Below are 27,192 nucleotides of genomic sequence, written 5' to 3'. Positions count from 1 at the left end.
ATACAATGAATTGTAATATGTACTGACTGTACCTTGGCTTAGAGCAGTTCGCATTTGCAGAGCTGCAGACTGCTAGGTATAGCAGCTGTTTCTCATGCTGTTTACAAATCAGAACTTTACTCCAAACAAATGCTGTGGTGTCAGTTTGAACATAGTACAGACACACATTAAGTTCTTCATTTGGCATACACAATGGCACATCCAGCACACCAAGCTGTGCACCAACACATACAATGTATATTGCCATTGAGTACAAAGAGATGGATTCAGAATACTGCATTTACATGTATACCTATCGCGGTCAAAAGGCTCAGAACCAGATGAGTTTTAACATGTGAACAGGGCACGGCTTTGAACCCTTACCATTTCACATAACTCCACAGATAAACCAGCCAATCCGAGACCTGAGCATTTTGAGTAAACATAATTGGGATGCTGATTATATGATATTGGGCAAGATAATCACATTCAACTGCAATGTGCCCAGGCTCAGTTTCTTAAACTGCTTCTATCTACTCACTCTGATCTCTGTTGACACACGTAACTTTTTCCAACTTGGTGTATAGCTGTTAACTTGTCATATGAAAGAGACATCCAGAGTGGCAGGCCAGAAGTTTGTAAGTTTTTAGAGTCTGATACAACTAAAATCATCATTTGACAGCAAGAGGGGCACAAACCCAGTTCTACTCATATGGACTTAATGCCCTTTGCTTGTGTCAGCTGGCTGGAAACTCAGTGGCATTTAAAATACTGTGCAATGACAGCTTTCCCACCTGGTCTGGTAGATAAAATGCATACTATGCAGTGGTTTGTGAAAGACAAAAATTATCTCGGTACACTGGGGTGTGTGCATCATTAGGGGCATGTGTAGGCTTGCATACAAAATGACACACAGTCTTGAGAATATGCTTGATACGGTTAAACATTTCAGCTGCATACAATCCTAACACAGGAACAAGAATGTCACAAATAGTAGGAGGGCATGTCAGGCACACTGCAATACACGCTGCTTAATTGTTTCAGTCAAGTTCTTGAGCTCACTTCTCTACCTTCCCTTTCACACTAGAAAGTGTGAATCCAGTGCAGCATCTATTGCTTGCAATTAATGAGAAATCAGGGAGGTGCACCTCCCTGGTAAAATTCAGCCTTCCAGGAGAAAAAGAATATTCAAAATGGACTCATCTTTGCAAAGCCTCAATTTAGACAAAAAGTTGGTTTTTTTCTCTCTCTCTCTTTATATGTTGGCATGTTGGAAGCCCTCTGCCTTTCTCAACAATGACTGTTTACTAGACAGAATGTCCTCAGACTCACAACCATATTCAGTGATGATGCTCATTAAAAATGGCTGAGGAATCCCCAATCAGGGGCGGATCCAGGAATTCTGTAAAGGGGGCGGGGGGGGGGGGGGGGGGGGGGGGCACAAAAACAATTGTTGGTGCCACTTCCGGGTTTAATCAGCTGACAAGCAAAATAAAAGGTTGAAGCGCAATTTTCTGGTGTCACTACAATAAAAAACAAAACAAAGGGGACGCACATGCCCCCTTTCATTTTATTTGTAGTTGTATTTTTTTTTATTTTTTAGAAAAATTAAAGGGGGTGCGCGCCAGGTGTGCTCCCACCTGGATCCACCATTGCCAATATTTTACTCCTTGGAAAAGACAGTCTCGGTGTAGTATCAAAAAAGAGCGATATTGGATGGACTGTCCAGTCAAAACAGGAAACACGAGTTACAGACATGTCCTGTTTGGACGAGAATGGACGAGCAATGATCACAATGCAGCAGGTGAAATTCTTGGGCTCGCAGTCTGACAAAAAGGGAAGAAAACTAGTGCCTAGGATAAGCTTTGCTCAGATGAATCAATTTGGTGTGCAGTAACAATGTCATCCTACTTGGATTCACCTGTAAAGACAAGTAGTTGTAGTACAATGCAATTATCATTTTTTTTAAAACAGAGAAAGTGAAATATATAACAAATAAGTATCTCACAAATAAACAGAAAAATCAAGATAAGTACTGTGATACTGATAATTTCCTAGAAATTGATATTGAGACACAAAGTTGTACTCTTATTTTGTATTATATGATATACATGATATGTAAAACTTTAACATAGTTATATCAAAGCCCCAGTACACTTTTGGAAATTGACTAAAAAACACAAGTCATGATATGAGAGTTAATTAATCATAGTAAAGAATATATAACTGAGTGGCCAAATATCTAATTGATGAAATCAGTTTTATGACATTAAATTTTTTGGGGGACAAAAATGAACCACACATACACTGGGCCCATATACCCAAATTCCTCTTCATTGCATTGTTTACAGAACAGCTTTTAGTAAAACAGAATCAATCCCGCCGGTAGTAATGCTTAAAGGAACTACACAGATTGCTTAAAACTGGACATAATACAGGGTTTTCCTTCCCCAAATAGTATCTTCAACTCTTCAGTATACTAGGGCTTCGACTGGCAAGATAAACTTTACTTTAATGCTTGAATATTCTTGGCGTTCGGACATGAGTTGATGTCTTCGGCAGGTTAGTAGTAAAATATTGCTCTTACTCAGTTCTACTTGACTATACATCTTTTTGGCAAACACTTGTTAATTCAAATTCATGACATTTGTTAAGCTTTGAACTGATTGTGCAGTAAGCTTCAGTTACTCATATAGAATTACTGCCCTTCCTCAGTCATCTGAGGCATATACATAAATTATATGAAATCAACAATCCAACTTTGCTTCTTCCATACTTCTTCTTTTATTACTATGATGTGCGAGGTGCAACACCCCCCCCCCCCCCCTTCAATTTGGGCAATTAGTCCTTTGATCAGGGGGGCGTTTCATCAACAAGTTCGTCGGAGGTTTTTACCGACAAATTTGCTATCAGCCAATCAGACGCAAGGATTTCAGTAGCTCTTAACAGTTGTCAGTGTAAATCACTGACAAAAAGTTTCATGAAACGGTCCCCAGATGTCCCACTGACAACCTATGCCATTATTTTATAATGTAACGAAAGATGCTGATATCACAAGGAACACTGTCTTCTAAAAATCTTATCTACTTTGAGAAAACAACTGCGAATTTTTGTTTTGTGCTTGCGTGTTAATCAAACAGCTGCTCTGAGGGCTACATCAACCTAGCATTACTCTTGAATACCTGAGTCCAAGCGAAATTTATTAACTTTCTGTAGACAGCAGAATAAAAGATATGAGCATGGATCTAAGATTTTAGATTCAAAATACAGCTTATGTGACTAAGATTCACTCAGTCTTGTAAAAAGACTACTGTAAAGCAAGATAGTTTTGCCGCATGAAATTTTCCGAATTGGAGCCAACAGCCTTTTTTGCGGCATGAAATTTTTGCGAACTGTCACTGGCATTCAATGCATACAGTGTAGACAAGAAATTTTGCGTGCATTTTAATTTCGCGAATCTTGACTCTTGTAAAATTAAAATGCACGCTAGCATTTCTAGTTTTGATTATCTGGCCATGATTAGTCATGACAGAAGTGTTCTACAGCCAGTTTGCAGACAAAACCACACCAGAGAGAAATGTAAAAGAGAGGGCTCCCTTGTATGCAGGTTATCTAAGAGCCTGGTTGTATGCCCCCATCATGTCTTTCCTATTCACTGGGGGGAACAATGTGCATGAATTATGGTGCCTGGTGAAGGGAGGGAACATACACAGTATTCGCTCTGCAGCACTTACGAATCAGAGGCTCAAATCTTTCCAAATACTGTACAGCATTTCAATCTTGTGAGTATGAAGCATTTTGTTGAATACTCAGTACTGGCAATGTAAGTCACTATCTGTTATATGATATGGGCTATTCAAAACACTATGAAATCAATATACTTTTAACTTGTAGTAAACATTGTCTCCAGGCATCAATAAGTCTTGAGCTATTATTATGCAGTTCCTTAGAATATATTTCTGTAAATCATTAGTTGTTTGTCCTTTTGTTGCTTATCTTTTTATGGGTTGCATAGAATATGAGAACTAATTTTGTTGATTGCACTAGAAATGTCAATACTCTTAACTTTTTGCACTCTTTGCCATCTTGTCTACCCCCTCCCCAAACATGTTCTCCCATCGGAAAACAGTAGAGAACATTTTGCCTAAGGGTAAACACAACAAACTATTCTACTGTTGCATGACGTTTAGCCCACCACAGACAGGTGGTTTCTAACCCATATTTTATATGTAAGTGAGAGTTGAAGTTAGACCTCACAAATGAGTTACAAAGCTGCAAAAATGTTAATCAAGACTCCTCTACCCGGAGAACTCACACAGGCAGACATTTTTCAAAGAGCAAACTTGATAAGTCAATTACCTAGACTGAATATCACGGGAGTTTCGTTAACGTAAGCATGTGAACGCAGACTCACAGAGGGCTTGAAAGCATAAAAAGTACTACTTAAATTATGAGAAAAATTAGCATGCTTGCAGAAAATCAACCAGTTGATAAATACCATACATAGAAATACCCTTCAAATTCTAATTAAAGTGTTGTTGAATCATAAACAAACCATGCCTGCACTGTATATTAAATTCAAATATGTTTTCATGAATCTCCTACTGAGAACACAACAGAATAAAGGGAATTTTACATTTCATGAAATGAAAGAAAAAATAATCAGCAAAATGTACCTTCCATTTAATTATTGCACTGCAAAATAACCAACTCTGAATTATACCAACATATATAAAGTGCATAATTCACATCTAAGGTATACAATTCAAATATGTTTATGTGATTCTTGTTTTCCATTTTGTATTAAGCCTGCCTGCCTAACTTCCCAAGAATAGAGACCTGAAACTTATTGTTAAAGATCCATACATTCCTTAAAATGCAGTACCAATCAATGTACTGAAATGCCCCCCCCCCCAAAAAAAAAAATAATAATAATAAAAAAATAGATATACCTATAGAGAATACATGTAGATATGTCAGAATTCAAATGCTCCCATGGGGCACAATGTCTGTCTGCATAAAATCAAACTTAATTGGATTAAAAGAAGATTATGAGCCAGCTTTACCTTTTGGATTTAAGGCAATGTGAAATAACAACCAAATAATATGAAACAAAATCTCCAAATCTCCATAATATTCCAAAATTGTAAAGTGGTCTGGCATATGAGGGGAAAGTAGTACCTGAATAAAAGTGACATCCTAAAACAAATATTTACCTGGTATTTACTGAAACACCCAATAAATGAAATGGAAAATGCTTGACATGTGGGCAAATTCGCTAGCACCATGAGGTTCAATTTCACTAACTCTGCACATTGAGCTTTATATCTATATTCTCACACACATGCAGTTCCTCTTTTCCTCTCATGTTACCTTTTTAAAAAAAAGTCTTACGTAAGAATCTGGTTCAAGTGAAATTCCTGTAAGCTGAGCGAATGCACATTCCTATCATAAATATTTGATACTGCACACAAGTTTGATAAACAATCTTTCTTTCATTCTTTTTTCTTTTTTGCCACAGCATTACCCAAACTTGATAAAGGTCACATCAGTGATAATAGCATAATTACTCCCTGTGTAACAATTTGAATACATCACAACAAACTGACCAAGTGATGTGGTATACACTGCGGATGTCCTGAACTACAACCCGTAACACAGCGTGAGCTGGAAATTCTGACCTTTTCTCCTAATGTACGTTACTGCTACGCAACAGCAAGGGGGAGCGGATGCCTGTGCTCCATTAACGCTGGCCTCACAAGGCCTATACGTCCTATCTAAACACCAGCACCACTGACGGAGAGCTACACAGTGCAGGACAGTGGACCGTGTTCGCAAAGCTGCAATGCTAATGGACTAAATATGAAAGAGATTCAGGACGGCGATCCCGTCGTCATGTGACGTTGGGGTTCCAGGACGACGACGGGCTCATGGTGGGGGTCTCCTGCCGGCTGGACGGGCTCGAGCTGTTGCCGAGGGTGTTCTTGATGTCCATCTTGGGGCTGGTGGCGAAGAGGGCTGCCCGGTCCTGCCCCTGCCCCTTCTTGACCCAATGCCGGTAGATGTCGAAGGCACAGCCGTCCAGCGCCTTGCGGATGGCCTTGATGGCGTATGGGTTCTCCTGGATTGTCCTGGGCGAGACTGGACGATGACCGCTGTGGCGTCGCATCCGGCAAACCCCGTAAACTACCAAGCCTGCAGCCTGCGTACAACACCATATGAAACAGACTTCTGGTTCAGAATGTTGGTAAAAGTTACAGGCAAGTTATCCACACTTGACAGAGACTGGTAATAAGAAAAGGAGTAAATTCACAAATGAAGTGATGTAAATAAACCTGGTAATAAGACTGACATGCATCGCAATCACATCTCTCTTATAGTTTGGAGTAAAAAAAAACATGCAAACATCGTAAACTTCAGCTTTTTTAGAGAGATCCATAGTGTCAGTTAAACCCCTGAATCATTCAGTATTACAAATTATGTTTGCAGCACTCGTCATGGCTAATATTTCAGCAAGCTGTAGGAGTAGTAAACACTCCATCAAAAAGCATATGTGGGACTACATGAATCAGGAAGATTCAAAAAAGCAATACAGGGAGCTACTTGTGTGTTGTATGTATCTAAATGGGCAGCTCTGCTGCACATGACTGCACATAGCTTATGGCTGCACATAGCTTATTTACATTTGAGAAGCATAATCTTTTCTCTGGGATGACAAAAAACAACAAAACTACAGTGCACTGTAAAACGAACACGATTATAACGAAATGCCGGTTACAAAGCAGGAAAAAATTCAGGTCACAACATTATCCCTTCTATGTATTTTCATTGTTTATTTGTTCGGTTATAACAAAATTTCGATATAACGAAAGAAATTTGGTCGCTCTGAATATGAAATTACTTGGTACATATGCACACATACCTACAAAATTGGTGGTTTTAGATGGAACTCTATTTTTGATGAAACGAGTGCAGATTACAAACAAACCTTAAATTTTCTCCTGGCATTGAATGTTGAAGCTGCAGGCACCTCAGACTGCTGAAAGAAGGGATGCTCCAAGGCCTCTTTGGCTGTCAGCCTCAACTTTGGGTCTACTACCAGTAACTTTGATATCTACACAGAATGAGATAAAGCGAGTGATGTTAACTTTATATACTTGTGACATAACAATAGTGCGGTGTGCCTGTGTGTCTGTGTGCGTGAAAAGGTTTGGACCATGTGTCATTATACCAAAACAATCCTGTGACAGAGTCTGAGTCAAGATAACATTTCAGCAATACAATCCCCTGAAGAAAATCTGAGTCAAGCTAGCATTACAGCAAGAGAAAACCATCCCAACGGGACAAAATCTGCAAAAAGATGATATTACTGCAAACTAATCCCTGGCATAATCTAAGTTCAGACTACATTACAACAAAAGAATCCTATGACAAATCTGACATTTCAAGTCAATTACACTGCCTGCTGAATGGTTGTTGATTGCCATTTGCATTCTGAAAAAAACAACAAAAACACATTTTTTGGGTGCATTAAACTTTTGTGAATTTTGTGAGCCAAGATTCGCAAAAGTAAAATGCACACAAAAGTTTTTGTCTACACAGTGCATTGAATGCCAGTGGCAATCCGGGAAAGTTTTGGGCACAAAGACGGCCATAGGCTGTGATTTGCTAAAGTTTCATGGTGTGAATGTTCCTGGTTTTAAAGTAAATGGGCAGAAATACAAGAACCCCCTTTTACGCTACACAGATGCCCATAGTAAATTATATTCTATGTCGCTTTCATGAGTACAGGTTTGAATGACTGCATATCACTGATTTCCATGAGGCACGCAAAAATCATCAAAATTCTCAAATTGAAAATAACAAATTGATCGGAAGAAAAAATGGTGGTTTAATCTATGGAGCTTTTAATGTCCTCTTTCTTCAGAAAAGTGTTCTTTTGATATATCATAAGCATGTCACTTTTTGTGACACAATAGTATGCCAATTTCATTTCCATTACATGACTGCACCCTACTATTTTGGTATCCATGCCAGTTATAACCATTGAAAGCAAAGCAGGGTCTAACTAGATTAAAGGACAAGTTAACCTTCATAGACACGTGGGTTGAGTGAATGCAGCAATATTAGTAGAACACATCAGTGAGAGTTTGAGCAAAATCGGACAATCCGTTCAAAAGTTATGAACTTTTGAAGTTTCTGCTCAGTCACGGCTGGATGAAAAGACTACTATAGCTTGTGATGTCACATGAGTACAACAATATAAAGAAAAAAATAAAGAAAATTCAACATATTTCTATTTTTCTCGCATAACAAAAGAACACTTGACTTCTCTCTTTCAGAAGGCAGGGCGAATAATATTACCCTTAACATACGTCAGTAGCAAGTCGAAGAAATGTGCACTTTATTCAAAAAGTAAAGTTTTGTGAAATTCTCTTTTTATTTTCCTTATATAGTTGTACGCATGTGACATCATACACTGTAGTAGTCTTCTCATCCAGCAGTGACTGAGCAGATACCGTAAAGTTCCGTGTATAAGACGCACTATTTTTTCGTCGGAAAACGTTGAAAATCGGGGGTGCGTCGTATACAAGGGTACAGTCGAATCACGGAAAAAAATCCGTCATGTACACCCAATTTTATAAGGCCAACTTGGGGCCATGTATGCCCATCGACGTTTGGAAGGTAAGCAATCACTAAAACTTACGGATAAAAGAGCGATCTTTCAATCTGGACACACAAAAGCTGCAAATACGAGATAAACTTACATCGGCCTTGTGCAGTAACGATGTATCAATCTGGCCATAGACAACGGCTGTAACAGCACTGCTGTGTGCTACCGATGTCAGTCTACCAAGCTACCAACAGCCAACCTAGTAGCTGGAATACGCGATGTACAGGTATCATTACTAAATTACCGATACCGTAAAACTTATCAATGTACTAGTATCAAAATGGCCATAGACAAAAGCTGCAAAATACGGAGTAGGATCGACACTATGTCACCGTAAATATGAACGATGTGTGAAGCATGCATGCATATCCATGTTTGCTCTTCATTTCACGAGTGCGAGGCCAGCAGCTGCTAGGATAGCACAACTACACTGTAGCTAGCTAGAGCTAGCTAGCAAGCCTTTGGCAAAGGCAGTAGCTGCAGAGAGGCTTTTGCAATGGACTCGCGTGCACACAGCGATCGGATCGAAGCGCGCTTGCCCGTTGCGCGCTGTGTGTGCAAGTCCATTGTTCTCTGTGTGCGTGTGCTGAAATTATAGCGAGCTGCCTTTTGCAAAAGGCTAGCACTGTGCATACAAGCGTGGTACAAGAGACACACATGTTACTGGTAACAGTGCATGAGTATAATTACCGTACGCACCGTACGTCTTGCCGTATGATCCCTCTGCTACACTTGTTGATGTTTTTCTTATTTTTCGTAATGAACCTTCCAGTCTGACATGCGTCAATATGCGAGACACCCTCTGCTGTGTATGACAGCAAAGATCGTACTGTACACTCCTGAGTACGATATGCATGACACAATCGTCATGTACCACGATTGAAAGGCGAAACAATAGCAAGTGAGTACCGAGACAAGTCTCGCATTTTGCGTCTTCCATATTTTGTTGATGTCCGATGAATACCGTTAAAAGAAAATATAAAAGGAAACTAAAAATAGAGCAAATACATGCTGCATTCTAGGGAAATTTTGAGCTGAAATAATATGTATGACACACGCAATATTTGCGTGGACATTTTCGTGGTTTTTTTTTTTTTAATTTTAGGTCCGAAATTTGGGGTGCGTCTTATACACGGGTGCGTCTTATACACGGAACTTTACGGTACTTTAAAATTTCATAACTTTTGAACGGATTGTCCAATTTTCCTCAAACTTTCACTGATGAGTTGTACGAATATTGCTGCATTCTCTCAATCATTGTGTATATGAAGGTGAACTTGTCCTTTAAGCATAACAGATGAAAACAAAGGGGAATAAGGTAGGGTTAACTGATGCATATCAAAAGGCACACTCACAAGATCCTTGGGCGTGTCAGTGATGTCGTCCCACTCAGGACTGCCGAAGCGGTATCGTCCCTCCATAATGGCCCTCAGCATCAGCATTTTCTTCCGGTGCCAGAAAGGAGGCCTGCCGACGAGTCTGTGGCATAGGAATCCATAAGAAAAGTATTTCGATTCATTCAATTTCATATTCACATTTAAAGCCAAATTCATGTTTATATTGGATTTCAAATTCACTTCTAAATCTCAATATGAAGTCAAATTCATTTCTTAATCTGAATCTGAATTCAAATTCACAATCACACACATATCTAAACTCAAAATTCAAAAGGCACTGTTAGCACTAAAAGTCAAAAAAGTCAAAATACACATAACAGAATGACAACGGGATACCATTTCATCAGGACCTTCTATTACAAATGTCGAGGCTTTCATAAAGGAATACAATGTGTATGTTCCCTGAACAAAATCTCATTCTGGCAACAACAGAGCACAGACAAGCGTGAAAAGAAGAGTAAACACATATACAAGAGTTTCAGACAAATCCAGTTCAGAGATTGAAAAATACACCAAGAGTCAGAGAACTCCTTTTGACATCCTTCGAGAATCTTTTTGTTCTGGGCGGTTCAGTCATGACCGATCAAGTATGAAGTCATTATTTTAATTGCCATGAAGCATTGTAAAGACTTCACATCCCGTGAGGACCACGTGCAAAACTGCAACAGAACAGGAATTAGAAGTCACCTCCATGCAGTGTGCATAATACCACCCATCACAATGACGTCTTGCCGGACAGGTCTCAGTGACTGAACATCCAAGATAATTGAATGAACACAGTGCTTTCTACAGTCTAGTTGTTTTAGTTTTTATAAAGGGTCAGTGTACTTTTACTTAGAAGAATCTTCTCATCCATTAAAGTGGACACTAATGGACTGAATATTGCATATGGACTATTTCACGTATCAATTGAATTGCATGCTAGTGACCTGAGGCAAATTCATCTAAAACGTATTCACATATGGTTCACGCATGCTAATCTTCCAACACTGACTTGAGCCAGAAATGTCCTCTCATGCACTTCCCACTGGGCATCAATGGTACAAAGTACACATTCAAATGAAGACCAACAATCATCAAGTCAATGAGGTCAGTGAATTCCACACTTAAATAGACACACACACACACACAAACACACCTACTAAGGAATAAATCTCTGCAGAAAAGAAGACGTACACACTATACTGAACTGATGAAAGCAATCTTCAAGGGGCATTGGTCCCAAAGTTCACTCATGATCTTTCAGCCTTCCTGCAGCACTCCATACCATAAAACTAAACAATTTCCTCTTCTCTCTCCTCCATATATGCCATAGCACATAACTCTGGTACCGTGTATTCATTTCATCTATACAAGAACAGATTGCCGGTATGTGCAACAAAGTATCAAAAAACTGCCAGGATAGTTGCCAAATTACAATGCACTAGCATAGAAAATTATCCAATATCAACCAATAGAATACCTTTCCGGTTCATCTTTATTCCAAGATAAAAATCCAAGGCACAGATGATCACAATTTATGTTTGAAATGAGATGCTATCCTGGCCTGCTTAAGTTTGTTCCTTCAAAGTGTGACGAGTTCCACAACATTCACATAAAGCACGTCCGTAGGACAGAAGTGTTGAATCTTATCTGGCTGCCTAGTGAATGATGACCTAATGTGATAAACTGGATTTTTCCTCCTTGTTTATATTAAGCTGGTTGGCACAGGACAGAGGAACACGAAAGCCAAAATTTTGCTTCCAAGTCACGCATCGCAATCAGGAAACCAGTCATGGTGTCCAACTTCCCTTCCCAGCGTGAGACATTTGTGACTTTTGTGACGTGTCGGGAGTGAATGATCACTGGCAGTTCATCCCCAATGTCACATTCTCAATTATATCTACACTCCGAAAGACCCATAATTTTCTTCATGAATTGTTCACTGTAGTTGAAATATATCTTACCTAGGAATTCTATGGTGAATGGGCATTGACAAGATGTGCAACCACAGTGCTTTGACCCTTTCTGTGGCGGGGATTTTTAGACAGTGTGTACAACCCTATGGGGCTTTCTGGTCAAATTAGCACTCGTAGCGTTAACCATAATGTTTGTAACATTTATCTTGCCTCATGTGAAACATGCAGAGATGTTTCAATGTCAGTTTCTCTCAATCCCTAGCATCATGCAGTAATTTCTCCTAAATAAAAGAGACTGTTTATTAATAACTTTCAATGAACTTTCTGCACATTCATAATATTTCTTCTGTTTCTTCTTTCTTTCTGTTTCTCACTTTGTCCAGACAAAAGTTCATAACTACACAGTTGTACTGTAGACAACTGCAACTCTACCAACATTCTACAATACTTCCACGACTTCTTCTTAATAGTCATGAATAAAACACACGTCATCAGTGCACATGGCACAATTAATTCTTGTGGACATAGATCATCAATGGAATTATCTCATCCCTGAACATGATTTGACAAAAAGTGTTGGAGTCATTACCACAAATATCTTGTGCTGACACACGCTGTGCAAGAATTACTAATAGCAAGAGATAAATCATTATTGGGAATTTCATGAAGTGAACCCTGAGTAAGATAGCTACAGTGTTCCTGTATTGTGGTTTTCTGGCTCGTGCGACCAAAATAGTAAGTGTGCGGGACAAAGCTCATCAGAGAGACATGGTTTACGACATATCCTTCCTTCAGTTGGATGTGATGTTATCAGACTGTTTCCATTGGTTGCTAGGCAGCACTGTTATCAGAAGCAATACCTGTGCCACATGCCTAATACCTGATCTGCCTTGGCACTGCACATATTTGACACAATCCACTGAAGCTAGACACGATTTTAACACAACCTGCTAGACTTCAGTCATGAGATTCTATTTGCACATGTACTGTAGTATCTGTACTATTCTATGTCTAATGACAATCATACAGAGTTGCCAAGACACACACACACACACACACACACACAAAACACACACACACATTTCTCACAAACAAGGGGAATCCCCAAATCAAGGTGACAGCATGGAATTTACAATCCTAGCACTACTGTGTCTATCCATTAGTAAGTCAGTCATTTATTTAGCCCAACACTCAGTTAGTCAATTGAATGAAAGGGTTTGTAGAGTAGTCAATTTACTTTTGGATAGTGATGTGTTAGTCATTGAGAAAGTCACTCATAATTAGGCAGAAAGTTTAGATGGCAATTTAATCATTGGTTACAGGGTGTCTTCAGTCAAGGAGTTGGTCTGAAGGCATGCTCGTCATTCAGTCTATAGATAAGAATCAGTGTGAAGTCAATCATGAGTCTTTTCGTCAGTAAATTGGCAGAAAGTATGTTGGTCAGTCCTTGAGTTAGTCAAGTCAGTTAAAGAGTCAGTATCATAGTACTGGTGGAGATGAGGATTAGGCTTTTCACTTTTTGAGAGATGTCAAGAAACCACTTGTGAAATAGTACCGAGCATACCATTCTCAGAAGTATTCAAAGTTTATTTGACAAATATCGGTTTTAGAATGGCCGAGACATCCACAAACAAAGTAAAACAAAGTGATCATAATAAAATGTGAGACCCACCTTTTTAATATTAAGATTGCTCTGTTTTGGGTATCTCAGCCATTTTAAAACCAATTTTCTTCAAATAACTATTGAATTCCTGTTGGAATTTAATATACTCTTTCATATTGCATTTGGTTTCTCATTACCTCACCAAAAAAACGCTTGAAACCTGAAGTTAGGTCCCAACCGAAACTATGAGATCCCTTTAAATATTGAAAAGCTTCTGGACAGACAATACATCCATTTATCAGTCTGTCTACAGGTCTGTCTGTCTAGCATTCCATCAAATATAACACAACAGGGAAACACAATGACAAACTAGGAAATATGCCACACTCTTGAATTTGACAGTTTCAAGCAAGTTGTGCAAACTCACAGTGTGAACATAATGACTCCACAGGCCCAGAGGTCAATCTTCTGACCGTAGCTGGTGATGTTCTCCAGTCCCATGCTGCACTTCAACATCTCGGGTGCCATGTATCCTGGTGTTCCACAAAGCTCTGAAGGTTTTAAGTAAAAAAATAAATAAATAAATACCAATAAATTAATTAAAATAAATCCAGATCCTTTCAAAAGACAATTTCAATTTCATGAAAGTCTTAGGGATGACTTGGTTGAATATTGGGCCAATGTTGCACACCAAAGAAGTGATCACAGAAATGGGGTGTCTTGACATTTGTTGCTTGCAATTGTGAAGCTTGGCCTTTGACTTTCCCTCTGAGAATTTTGATTTCATGATCTTTAGTTTGATTGGTATATTTTTGCACCATTATATGCATACATTAACAGATGAATAAATTTGCAAAAATCATACCAAACGGAACTAACGACTTAATAGCTGCACAGCCAAGAAAAAGACACCCCAGAGAGAACAATATTCCTGACAAAACAAATTTCCCTTCAGTAGTGTATGGTTGGATCATAAAAAGATTAATTAATGAAGGGAAATTACTAATGATATCAATCAATGAAAGGCAATTTGCCAGTCAGTTGAAATTATCTGAATCAATCACCTCGTAGAAGCACGCCCCCGGAGAGTTCAGCTGCCATGCCAAAGTCTGAGATCTTGACTCGCATGTCGCTGTCTAGGAGAATGTTTTCAGGCTGCAGAGATTAAGAAAAATAGAAAAAAAATATGCATTTATAAATTTTCGATACAACAAAGGCTCATACTGTATCAAATGTGTCTGCCATTCAAGATGTTGGTTGCCGTTATCTACAATGTCAATTTAAAGTATTCTTTTGAACTCTCTTGGCCAATTATTTGAGCAAGTATCTATGATGGTAGAAATTCATGCCATAATTCATGCCATGATGTGAATGATGTGTGACACATTGTGGGAGCCCGGCCGCCTTTAAATGTTTCTCCAGGTAAATGGTCCTATATAAATGCTGTTTTATCATCATCATCATCATCATCACAAACGGGATGCTTGAGCCATGTTTCAAATCCAGACCATCAATGAGGCAAAATGTTATGAAAATCAAGCTGAAAATTCTCCTGCCTCAAACTTGGCATTTAATGACGTGTGATATGGATATACTAAGGTAAAGTGGAAACAAGCACAACTCATTTACAGAACAGTGTACTGTCATTTTAGAAGATTAGAGAAGAAGAATCAGAGTTCAGTGGGTAGGTCAGCAGAGTAAAAATTGAGGTGGACCTAACTTTGAATCATATCTATATTTTTATTCATACATTGTATATTATATTGAATTATATATTCTATGATAAAGATACAGAATGAAACATAGTCGTCAACAAGATTAACCTATAGAGGATGAGTCCCGAGTATGCCCGGGCAATATGGGAAATGCCTGTTGTAGCAAAATCAGGCAGTTCTCAATGGGTTAAAAAGTGTATCTGTACCCTAAAATTTAGATTCAAGAGGTGTTAAAAACATGTCATTAGTACCTTAGCGAAAGCTGCTGCTCGTCACAAAAAGCTTCCATAACTGAGAAATATTATCTTTGTATAGCCGCGCAAGACCATGCGTGCTGCAGTAGTAGGCATTTCACAAAATAGTATCTGTACTTTAAATAGTCCTTTGGTGTGTGTATGTTTCCTTTGCTTGCCCAGTGTGTGCAAACATTCTAAAACTGAATACTTTCTATCGCTATTGCCTCACTTCTTGATACACCTACATGTACAGCATATACGTGAGACATTCCGATGCTGGGATGCAACTGCAGCAAGTCATATCCTTGTGTGTGTCTACAATACATGTATGTTATACATTATATGAATGCACGTAAAGCAAGCATGGTGAAACACGCATACACGCACATAGCTTTTATACACAGTTACCTGTACACACCCATAAATTTGGCGAAGTTTCGACCAAAAACTCAAGGAAAAGATAGACAACAACCATCATAAGGATGCCTATCAGGGGCATTAATATTGTACCGTATTGTACCAATACAACCCCCCAATTTTTGACATTTACTCTTCCTGAGAAAAATTGATTTAAAAACTTCAGTCAATGGCCTTCCACTCTGCTCCGCTGGTTTGGCAGTTTCAATGTAGATCTACACTTGTACTTGCAAAGAGTATAGAACCTCACGCAATGCACACAGTGCGGTTCTAGCTATGGTTACAAGTACGTGGGCAGGATCGGCTCGCAAGTCTAACTACAAGCAGAATGGTGACTTATGCTCGAAATTATAGAAATCGTTGCGTCTTTTACAAGGAGAAAATGAATGACTGTTGATTGCTAAATTCTCAAAGCATACAAAGTAGTATTCAGGGGAACTTCACAGTTCAGAGTTGAAAAAGTTCCGACAAATTTGAACATATAAGCAAGCAGTTCTGCTGAGCATGACAAAGCAAAAAGTTTAGGTCTAAATGGTTGTGATCTAACAAATCACTGATTAATATAAAGATACACACAACAACATGAAAAAACTACTTTACTTTGAAATTTAAAGGGAAAGGATAGAGTGACATTAAAAGGGAGAGGTTGCACCTAAAGAGGTATGAAAAATGACTTTTTAAAAGTGAAATGGAAAGTAAGCAAAGCTTTCTCCACCCAGGCGCAGTATCGTGCCTTGCAATTTTGAGGGTGGCCAAACCAGGGATAGTACAGGAATCTGATTGCATGTATGGATGCCCGGCCAGCCGCGCCTGGCACGCTAGCTCTCTCGAGTCGCTGCTGCTACGCTGCATCCGCATGACAACGCAAGCTGCCACGCCGCTGATAGGACTGTGCTGTTGCCTGTCTGCATCCAGCTGCGTACGTTGTACGTACATATGTGCGTCTGCGAGTTGGAAGAGCGACACTGAACATCAAAGTTTGTACAGAAAGTTATTGGACTATGCAATTGAATGCAAACAATAACCCTACACAACTAGTCTAAGATCAAGGCACCTGTATTTTTTTGGCATTTGGGGACTGATCTTTGCAATTTGGTATCTCTGTTCAGGAGCTACCTCACACTGTCAGATCTCTCAGAGATATTACCACTACAATAAACTACAATATGGAACAAAAAAAAATATTAACTTTCTGAGTACAGATACACTTTCAATATGAGTCTCATGGTTTGATATTGAGATTCCCCTATCCTTCCTCGGATAGACTGCCTCGCTTCAGTCTCGGGATTTTACACTATATAGATTCTGGCTCTGGCCCGAGATGTAAGCTTCAAACTCCTACCATACTTTGTGACTACTCTATACCTAGTGATGCTGATAAAGACAACCAAGATATTACACATACTTTGTCTTGAGCGAGTGTCTTGTTAAAACTATGGGCGGAGGTGACTCCAAAATAGCGCTATTCACTGAGGGGGCACACAGCCCAGAAGGTGAATAGTACCTTTGGAGGCACCGAGGCCTATAGTTTTACCCAGGAACTTGGAATCAGGCGAAGTAAATTTGCTTTATAGTTTGGATCAAAAATTTAAACAAAAGAACGGAAAAATGTGAGGCGAGAAGTTGTGTCATGAATGTGATGTTGTCGAGGGATCCTATACTGACCATACAAAGCACAGCACAATGTCAGAATTGCATTGTGATGTCACAATTGTTTTGTGAGAAATTGTTACATTCACAGGGAGACGGTTTGAAAAAGTACTCAATGTCAGAATTACTTTGTGATGTCACAATTGTTTTGTTAGAAATAGTTACATTTCACAGAGTGATGGTATGAAACAGCGCAAAACGTCAGAATTGCTTTGTGACATCATTTTGCAAATAGTGTTTGCAAAATGTTATCATAAAAGTGACTGTCACTTTGCAAATAGTATGCCATGGAAAGTCAAACATGTCAACATTCTGACATAGCTGAAAATACTTACAACCACGTGCTCTTTCACCCAATCTCAAGAGGATAATTTTTTTATAAAATATAATAAGACACTATTATTGTTGTTACTTGCTATATTACAAATGTAAGACTATTCTGAGACACAAAGCAGCATACATCTACACATGGTAAGTGAGGAAAGAAACGTATACAACTTTCATGTGTACGAAAGACAGCATAAAAAAGCAGATGTTTACCTTTAAGTCTCTATGTACAATGTTATTGCTGTGAATGTATGCAACTGCGCTGATCACACTCCGCATTATTGCCCTGAAAGAGAAAAACAAGAAAACAAATATGGAAGCATGTGCAGATTAGCCATTCATCAACTTCACGATTCTAAGACTTTGCTGGAAAAAAGTAGTGTGGTCAACCAACACACTCTCTGCCTCAAGAAATCCGAGTTTGTCTTTAGAAGGTAAATATCTGGTAACATAGAAAAGAAATCTAAATATTTGAAAAATGATGCTTATAATAAATCCACTGAACATCTGAGATATATGCATCAATGCCTACAAATATATAAGCTGTATTGTCAAGGAATTGTGACATGATGAAGCTTTATTTCACTAACATGATCAATAAGTATCTTTTTCTTCCTTTTTTTTCCCCCATGAGAAACAGTGAGCAGTCTATGTTCAAGTCACTTGCTCAAAGTTGCAAATTCTGTGTGCTGTTTTTGTAATGATATGCAGCTGATATAATGTGTCTGTGGGGGGGGGGGGGGGGGGGGGAGAAGGCTTTAATGAGAAAATCTGATTGGCCATAAGAAATCATTATTGTCAGCAGCAAAATCGTCATAAATATCATAATTACAATGATGATGATTAAAATGATACTACTACTGCTACTACTACTACTACTACTACTACTACTACTACTACTACTACTAACTACTACTATTACTACTACTACTGAAGAATGAAAACAAGAGAAAGTAATTAGAAAAAGAAAGGAAAAAGAAGAGGAAATGACAAAGATGAAAATGAAGACCTGCCTCACCTTGTTTTCTTCTCTGATAATGTGACTACATCAGTGAGGTAGTCAAAAAGTTCCCCTGAGGGACATCTGGGGGAGGAGAAAAATGAATGGTCTCTGTGAAGCAAAATACTACACGCAATAAAACAAGTAAACAAACGATGACATGGACACCAGAAAACAAATGAGCGCAGGAAACAGCCTGAAGTCAAAATGAGTTGTGTACACCCTATATACATCTACTGCAACAATATTGGAACCTTTTGATTTCACATTCTCACAAATTCAGTGTGATATGGAATGCAGACCTACATGTAATACGTAGCTGGTAGACGCCATGCAGGTTTTTCTAAAGTTATGTACTACCAGATAAAATATAAAGAATTAAAGTCAGAAGGAAAGATCTAGAGCTAATACCTTTCTGCACAAATATCTTGTGGAAGCACAAAATTAAAGGACAAGTTCACCTTCATAAACATAAGGATTGAGAGAATGCAACAATATTAGTAGAGCACATCAGTGAAAGTTTGAGGAAAATTGGACAATCGATGCAAAAGTTATGAATTTTTAAAATTTTTGTGTTGGAACCGCTGGATGAGGAGACTACTACAGCTTGTGAGTCATATGCGTACAACAGTATAAAGAAAATGTAAAGAAAATTCAACATATTTTCACTTTTTTCGCATAATAAAAGAGCACTTGACTTGACTCTTTCTAAAGGCAGGGGGAATAATATTACCCATAACATTTGTCGGTAACGAGTCGGGGGAATGTGTACTTTTTTCAAAAGATGAAATTTTGTGAAATTCTCTTTATATTTTCCTTATATTGTTGTACGCATGTGACATCTAAGTTATTCACACACTGCAGTAGTCTTCTCATCCAGCGGTTACTGCACAAAAACTTCAAAAATTCATAACTTTTGAACGGACTGTCCAATTTTCCTCAAACTTTCAATGATGTGTTCTACTAATATTGCTACATTCTCTCAATCCTTATGTTTATGAAGGTGAACTTGTCCTTTAACATGCTGATTTCAGAATGCCCGACTTGGAAATTACATAACCCACTATAATAAAATAGTGATGAGTGTGTCAATTATACTTACAATTCAAAGACGAGGAAGAAGTAGGTGGGAGATTCGATGAAATCGATCAGCTTGACTGTCAGGGAAAGAGAACAAAAAGGAAATCATACAGCATGAGTATTGAATAAAATGTACCTGGTACACACATCCACAAATTTACACTGCATCAAAGAACATAATGCCAGTGTGTCAGGAGTACCTTTAACACACTGTATAGCATATGATAACAACATCAACTTCCTTAAAAATAAAATGTTCAGCACTTTTATCACTTCTGAAAAACTCCATATTCCCAAATGTCTAGGTGAGGAAGTGACTCAAATCGTCTCCTGTCATATTTATTTCTATCTCTCTAACCACATGCACCTACAAACACATATCGGTACACACACACACATATTGTACATATACACACCCATTCCTATCTCCCGTCTTGGCTCTATTGGGTATACTATTGCAATGCTTCTATTGAACGTCCAGAAACAATGCTCACTGAACAAAAGCTCAATTCCGTACCCAATGTCTCCCTCCCTGCTCTTCCCCTATGGCACAGATGAGATGTCTTTGGCTTTGGCACTTGCTCCCACTGGATGAAATCGCCATGGCAACAGTGAGTCTCTGGCATATTGGCACACTGAAACTAGATCCTCGATCACAAAGAAATGGGACCAATCCTTTTATAATCAGGGATCTTCAGATTCCAATTCTTGATGAGATCATGGCTCACGTCTTGCCCAGAAGTACAGAGAAATCGGGGAATCCGGCGACATTCTGCCCTATTTGGTCGCAGTTTTTCCCTGATGATGGAGTTAAAGAATGAAGCTCCTATACCAAGGGAACAACTTCCTCCAACATCAGTCTTAGTCCAAACTAACTGGGATATTACCCTTCACCACTATTAAAGAGTTCACACTGACATCTAGACTTCCCTAGCCCCATTGCTTTTAATGTCTAGACTGTGGGTATACATACCAATGATAACGGAAATAGAGAGGGGGGGCAAGGCTAATGATGTGGACAAGGGAGCTAACCACCTAGAAACCATGTTGGCAGCCACGTGAATTTCAAGCCAGAGTTCCGTCCTTTACATAACTTGGGACTACTGCAGTACCTGTTATGCAAGCCCTCTTTGACTCTTCAAACAGTGCTGACCTCCTCATGACCCATAAACAAGAGGGCCCCGCCCTCCACACGCCCACTTCTGAGATTATTGACCAATGAACAAATACAAATGGGATTATTCCCAGGGATGGGAAAATGCAAACAATGCAACCCTACACAAGCACTGACCTCGTTTTTGAAAGGGGGCAGAAAATAAGCTTGTATGACATAATAACATGCCAGCACCTTTTACTCCAAGGAAAAGACATCAAACGTTAGCACTTCATTGATCGCTGCATTATAATAACTTCCTAATAAAAAAAGAATGTGGCACCTCATTTTCTTATAAATTCATCCATTTAATTTTGGGGCATATAGGCAGATTCTCATTAATTCTTTCAGTAAAATCATGCCCTGTGACAATTAATTTACTTGATCTTGCACACAATTGTATGACTTTAATTTTGGCTGGGGACTATCTTACTCCTGAGAACATGTTATTTTCTCTTGCTATCCACCCACAAGGAAAACTCACTCACACATCTTTCTGTTACCAATATCAGGATTAACACAAGACTTAATTAAACCATGAGTCGGTTCATGTTGCAATGCTGAATGTACTGTAAATCACTGTAAATCTGGAGTACAATTTTCCGTTCTCTTCCCTGTTTTTCCTGCAGTTCTACCTTTATCTTCCCTGTGTTTTGCTTTTCCTCTTCCTTCCACTTGAGACTGGTTTTGAAACACTGTACTTTCTGGTTTTAAAAGCAGGGCTTAAATATCATATTTCACTATGGATACTGTGTATGAATTTGGCTGAGAAAAAAAAAACACAACAAAACATCTCTTTTACACACTCACTGCTTGTACTTGTATGCTGAAAGTATAAAGCCACATATATTCAAATTTAATTTGTTTTTCAAAACATCAACAAGACTAAAGAATATTCCTTGTCACAGAATGCTCCAATATGCTGTTTCTCTTTCCCACCATATCATGATCACTACACATATGATATAATGTCACTATTTTTGAAGATAAAAACCTGGCAACATTTACGATGGTACTCTTTACGCTCAATGTACCAGACACTACTATTTGCTTTAATAACTCAGGGCCCTGCAGTATCATACAACATTAATGGAGATACATTGTACTTGACTTACAGGTGAGTTACGTATGTAAAGCATTATCATCTCATCACATTAGGGCCTACTGCTGTAAGTGCTCCAAGTAAATGATGAACAGTGAGAAAAGTCAGGAAATGATCATTGCCTATATTTCATGAAAGATCAATGGGTCAGAGGGCATTCTGCATTGCAGGGATCCTACAAATCACCTAGGGCGGTGATACGGCTCAGTTGGTAGCGCATCAAATAGGCCTATGCCTTCAGATCCAAGGATACTGGGTTCGATTCCCAGGTCTCACTGAGCAATGTTGTGTGTAAGCATTGTGTCCCCTCTAGTATAAAGAGGCAAAACACTCTATCCCTCGGATATTACTGTAAAATGAGGAATTTTCGCGTGCATTTTAATTTTGCGAATTTCGCGAGCGCCAAAATTCGCGTAATTAAAATGCACGCGAAAGCTTTTGTCTACACTACATGCATTGAACGCCAGTAGCAATTCGCGAAAATTTCATGCCATGAAAAAGGCTGTCGGCTCCAATTCGTGAAAATTTCATGCCGCGAATATATCATGTTTTACAGTAAATGGAGGTCCCGTGTGTATGTGTTAGCCACAACTCAAGCATGTAAAAGATCCCACTTCATTCACTCATCGCAGAGCAGGGTGCCAACCCGGTGAAGTGGTCCCCTACTCATCCATGTAAGAAAATGGGCAAATGATGCTGACCGCTCATGCTGTGCCCCAGGTGACTACTAATAGTCAGCAAAGAGTATCAACCAGGCATATTGTGCCATACGCTAGAAGAAGATAACCTAGGGAAGATGGACATTTCTCTCAAAACCTTAACTAGGATTCAGTACTCTACAAGTACCACTGCAGAAAGAGAGATGGCGAAAAAATATGTATTTCTTTTTGTATATCTTGCATAATCGATGTCACGTAACAGACAGCAACCCCTTATTGTTGTACATTTCAAGGAAGGAATATACTCAAATAGAAAGAAGCCTGTTATCTCAAGTGTTTATTCATGTGATGTACACTGTATACACAGGGGATAGAGGTGAGACATGTAGTTGTATGAAAACATGCTCAATACTCCACAAGGATTCATTGTATTCCACTTGTAGAGATTTAAAACTCAACCTACTACAGTGGCAACTCAGAGAGTGATTCTACTTCATGAGCATTGATTCATTCTACTGGGTGTCCAATCAAGCACCTTCAGCTACATGTATCATGTATCAGGAACACAAATTACATGTAGTTGCCCTATTAAAGGTACAGTTGTAATAACACATCAAGAGTGTTTTCTTCTTCCTCAATGCGTATTGTACTGGCTAGCACTTACAACAGCGAACTACACTGACTCCAGTGAAAGGTGTAACTCGATCCATTTTGCTCACCCCCTCCCCTCACTCCTGGTCATTTTGTTTCCTTGTTATGCCTCCCTCTATATACACAGGCCTATAGCTCTTAGATCCAAAATTGGCAGCTCTGGCATTGTCAACATGAATACAGCAGGGAGGTGTTCCGACCTCCCTAAATACAGTAACCAGTGAGCAGGCAACATACAGCTGATGTGTACTATGTGTATCTCAGGGTCACATACATTGTAACATGATTTGGAGCCTACCGTTGGTCCTATGGTCAGTGTGCAGATATTTGTGTGCAGCGATGAATGTCGCAATATAAAAGTAAAGCGCAATATACAATGTAATACAGCACCCAGCTTGTGTATCTAAATGGGCCTATCCCTGGGCGTTGCGATGTGTGTGTGACATGCAGTGTTACAAAAATGCTTTCCTCTTTCCAATGTCAAGCAAGAAAATTCTCTTTTTGCAGAGAATTTCAGTTTCAAATACTACACGATCAGACTACGACAAATTTTGAGCCTACAATGTGTGTAGCCCAGATCATCAGGTTGATAAAAGAACAAGTAACCCTGGGCCATGGCAGAGTAAGATAAGGTGCAGTATTTTAACATTACTTCACATGAATGTTATTTCTACAACCAACATCTAAACTATACAAGCCATACATCTGCCATCTTCCAGCCCTTGTTTGCTGTCATATATCTCTTCCCTCTCCAGCCATAATTGCCTTCATTATATTCACTTTTATGACTGCATTATCTCTTCCTCTCTTTCCCTTCATTCTCTTTCCTTCTTTTCCAGCACTCTCTTTGCTGATCTTTCTCTTTTCTCCACCTAGCTACTGGTAATATCCACTTTGAAACAATGAAAGCAACAGAGAAACTTTTCTGTTTGCATTCTTGCTATTCACCCATGAAAATCAATTTTCTGAGCTCTGCTGTCAATGACATCACGAGATTCTCAGAAACTCACTAATTAAATATCTCAGCCTTGGGTAAGTAACATAAAATTGCCACGTGTGACAATTACGCAACTGTCAAGAGTCCTGAAATGATGCTGAAAGCAACATCGCTTCATTAAAAAAAAAAAAAGTAAAACAAAATGAGGAATTTAGGATGTGTGCTCTCAATTGCAAAATGACACAAGACAGCAAACATGGTGATTTTGGCTTTCCTGTGTCATCTTTGAAGATATTGCCAAGTCTTGCAAGTTATACAATAATTGCTTTTGCATTGGCAGCAACCAATTGTAACAACCCATCAGTTGGGACTATCAAAATTCATGCTGAAGTGACTACAATAACTGCAACTTAAACTCCCAAACATGATGATCCTATTTCCAGAGTAAGTAATCAGCATTTTCTAAACTTAGTGGTAATCTCTGAATATTCAATGCTATAATGTACAAGGGGTAGAGACACTGTTGTGTAAAATGTAGGTCTCAATTTGGTTTATACGAAACCCTGGCAGAGAAATCTGACACATAAAATTGTGAGGGTAGACGCTCAACCACAACTATCAGTATCACTGGCTTACAAAGGATTCATATCATAATATACCACACACATCACAAACACAGCACTTGCTACATACACACAAACACCACACATACACACACACACACACACACACACACTTTTTTCCAATAATCTTTATTTATTGACATTCAAATCAATGCAAATATAATATCAGTGGATGCCGCTGTACAAACAGAAAAATCACACCTTTTTTTTTAAATGCAATTGACAAATTGTTCTACCAGGAGGTACTATTACCTTTCTTGCAGAAATAATGCTTTCTGAAAGACACACACACACACACACACACACACACACACACACACACACACACACACACACACACACAACAGAAAAGGACTTCGGTGAATTATATGTGAAACAATACACAAGAACAACTTTCAATTTCATTTTTCTTCAAAATCTGAGAATCTCTACAGGCTGCTTTATGTGATCTCCTATCCAAAAATGTTGAATTTAAAATGAAAAAAGAAAAAATGTCTCACTGATGTTTGGATGTCCGTCACCCTCTGAGAGCGTGTTGATGATCATCACCTCATTGTGGTATTCCTCCTTGATCGCTTCCGCTCGATTATCGTCGCCATGGTACTGGTTGGTGATGTCAATGATTTTGACAGCGTACTCTTCATGCGTCTGGCGATCAGCGCACAAGCGCACCGTGCTGCTGACTCCCCTACAAAACAAATATGATTATCCAGATAAACTTTGTTACCAAATATCTTTTAGTGAACACACTACAATATTTGCATTGACATATTTGGTTTACTGCAGTTGAATGACATGTTCAATATCATTCTAGGCTGTCTACACAGTATGCTTTTGATAATAAACCAGCACGCTTTACAAAATACAGGTACAGATTACGAAAAGGAATCAGAAAGTTTGGATATTGGATACAGAGCAAAATCTGCTGTGACCATCGGTCTGCACTACAGGCATTACTTTTCTTGAAGGCAGATACCTGGACTGATGGCAGCCAATACCAAGCAGGAAAGAGAAATAAATAGAACTAGGAAACAAAGGAGTGAAGTCTAACACAGAAAGAATGGGATTTTGGAATTGATGAATACAGACAGACAAAAGAAAGAGAGTTAGGGAGAAGGTAAAGATGGTTTAAACAGGGAGAGGAAAAAATAGTGTACAGGTCAACTCTCATCATAACAAAGTCCTCAGGACTGGCAGTTTTCCTGTCTCATGCCGTATATCAAAATGTTGATAGAGCCAAACAGTTAAGATACTGCTTCAGTGTAGATAATAATTTTGGGACATTAATTTTACATCGTTGTAACCATGCTTATTCTAATGGGAGTGCACTTCATATTCAAGACCGGAAAAAAGTGTTGAACAATCAGACAGATAACTCTTTCAGAGATATACTCAGAAATTAGGATGTAAGATTGATTTTTTTTTCTTCTTACCTTCCCAGGACATGCTTGGCTATGTACTTGCTTGAGAACGCATCATCGTACTCGATGCCAAAGTCTGTTTCATCCTGCGGATCAGCACTTCCTTCCACTGTCATTGTTCCGTCAGCAAACCCTGATGGGAGCGGTGTCGACCCTGTGGTCGCTTGCAGTCACTAACGTTAGAACTTGACAACTAATTCTCCACTGATAATTGACGTTTTGCCGATATCACGATCTTCACAGCACACATCAGCAAACTGTAGTTCCGTTGATGATTATGGACGTCAATTTCAATCCCTCAGGATAATTTCAGACACAAAGGACCAATGATTGGATGGCTATGATTTTCATCAACTATGTCAAGAGCAAACTACTGTGACTCAACACAGAGAGACTAGATATCTTGTCTGCAAAAGTTTGCGCGTGAAAAATCCTAAAGCTAACCAGGTATTTCCATAGTTAACAGCAGATTGGAATCCGTAACTACTCCGAGGCAATGACAGCAGCTTATCAGAGCTGACATTGTACTTGAGCTCTTCCACACGCCTTTAAAATGTTCCCAGAGGTTCTCTGTGAATATATGCAATCAATCCCCAATCCTATGTGTCACCTTCTCCGACTTCCTGCGACTCCAGTCATGCGCTGAATCAAACAATGCACTGGTCAATGG

The 27,192-nt window shown here is 38.9% G+C and overlaps 1 protein-coding gene across 1 annotated transcript; it reads right to left on the bottom strand.

The window, feature by feature from the left end:
- Positions 1-5,872: 5,872 nt before the first annotated feature.
- LOC139735946 (phosphorylase b kinase gamma catalytic chain, skeletal muscle/heart isoform-like) lies at positions 5,873-26,685 on the bottom strand. Its single transcript, XM_071646700.1, has 10 exons — positions 26,535-26,685; positions 25,602-25,789; positions 19,999-20,053; positions 18,915-18,980; positions 18,110-18,182; positions 14,616-14,706; positions 13,979-14,102; positions 10,009-10,132; positions 6,968-7,093; positions 5,873-6,181 (listed from the first exon to the last, which is right to left on the bottom strand). Exons 1-10 carry the CDS (start codon positions 26,636-26,638, stop codon positions 5,873-5,875), a joined length of 1,260 nt encoding a protein of 419 aa, XP_071502801.1. The 5' UTR covers positions 26,639-26,685.
- Between the last annotated feature and the right edge of the window lie 507 nt (positions 26,686-27,192).

Source organism: Diadema antillarum, unplaced genomic scaffold (genome assembly GCF_040938485.1).
Source record: "Diadema antillarum isolate AM-2024a unplaced genomic scaffold, OU_Dant_1.0 seq00000612_RagTag, whole genome shotgun sequence".
In the NCBI taxonomy this organism is placed as follows: Eukaryota; Metazoa; Echinodermata; class Echinoidea; order Diadematoida; family Diadematidae; genus Diadema; species Diadema antillarum.
The sequence above is the reverse complement of the archived record's forward strand: the minus strand, read 5'-3'. Positions and strand labels throughout refer to the sequence as shown.

What these genes read in the sequence shown, in the direction of transcription:
- LOC139735946 (XM_071646700.1), bottom strand. Translation starts at nt 26,638, where the DNA reads ATGACAGTGGAAGGAAGTGCTGATCCGCAGGATGAAACAGACTTTGGC. An exon ending in GGAGTCATTATGTTCACACT is followed by an intron (nt 10,133 to 13,978) that starts GTGAGTTTGCAC and finishes CCTATGCCACAG; the next exon opens with ACTCGTCGGCAGGCCTCCTT. An exon ending in CTGACACGCCCAAGGATCTT is followed by an intron (nt 7,094 to 10,008) that starts GTGAGTGTGCCT and finishes CATTCTGTGTAG; the next exon opens with ATATCAAAGTTACTGGTAGT.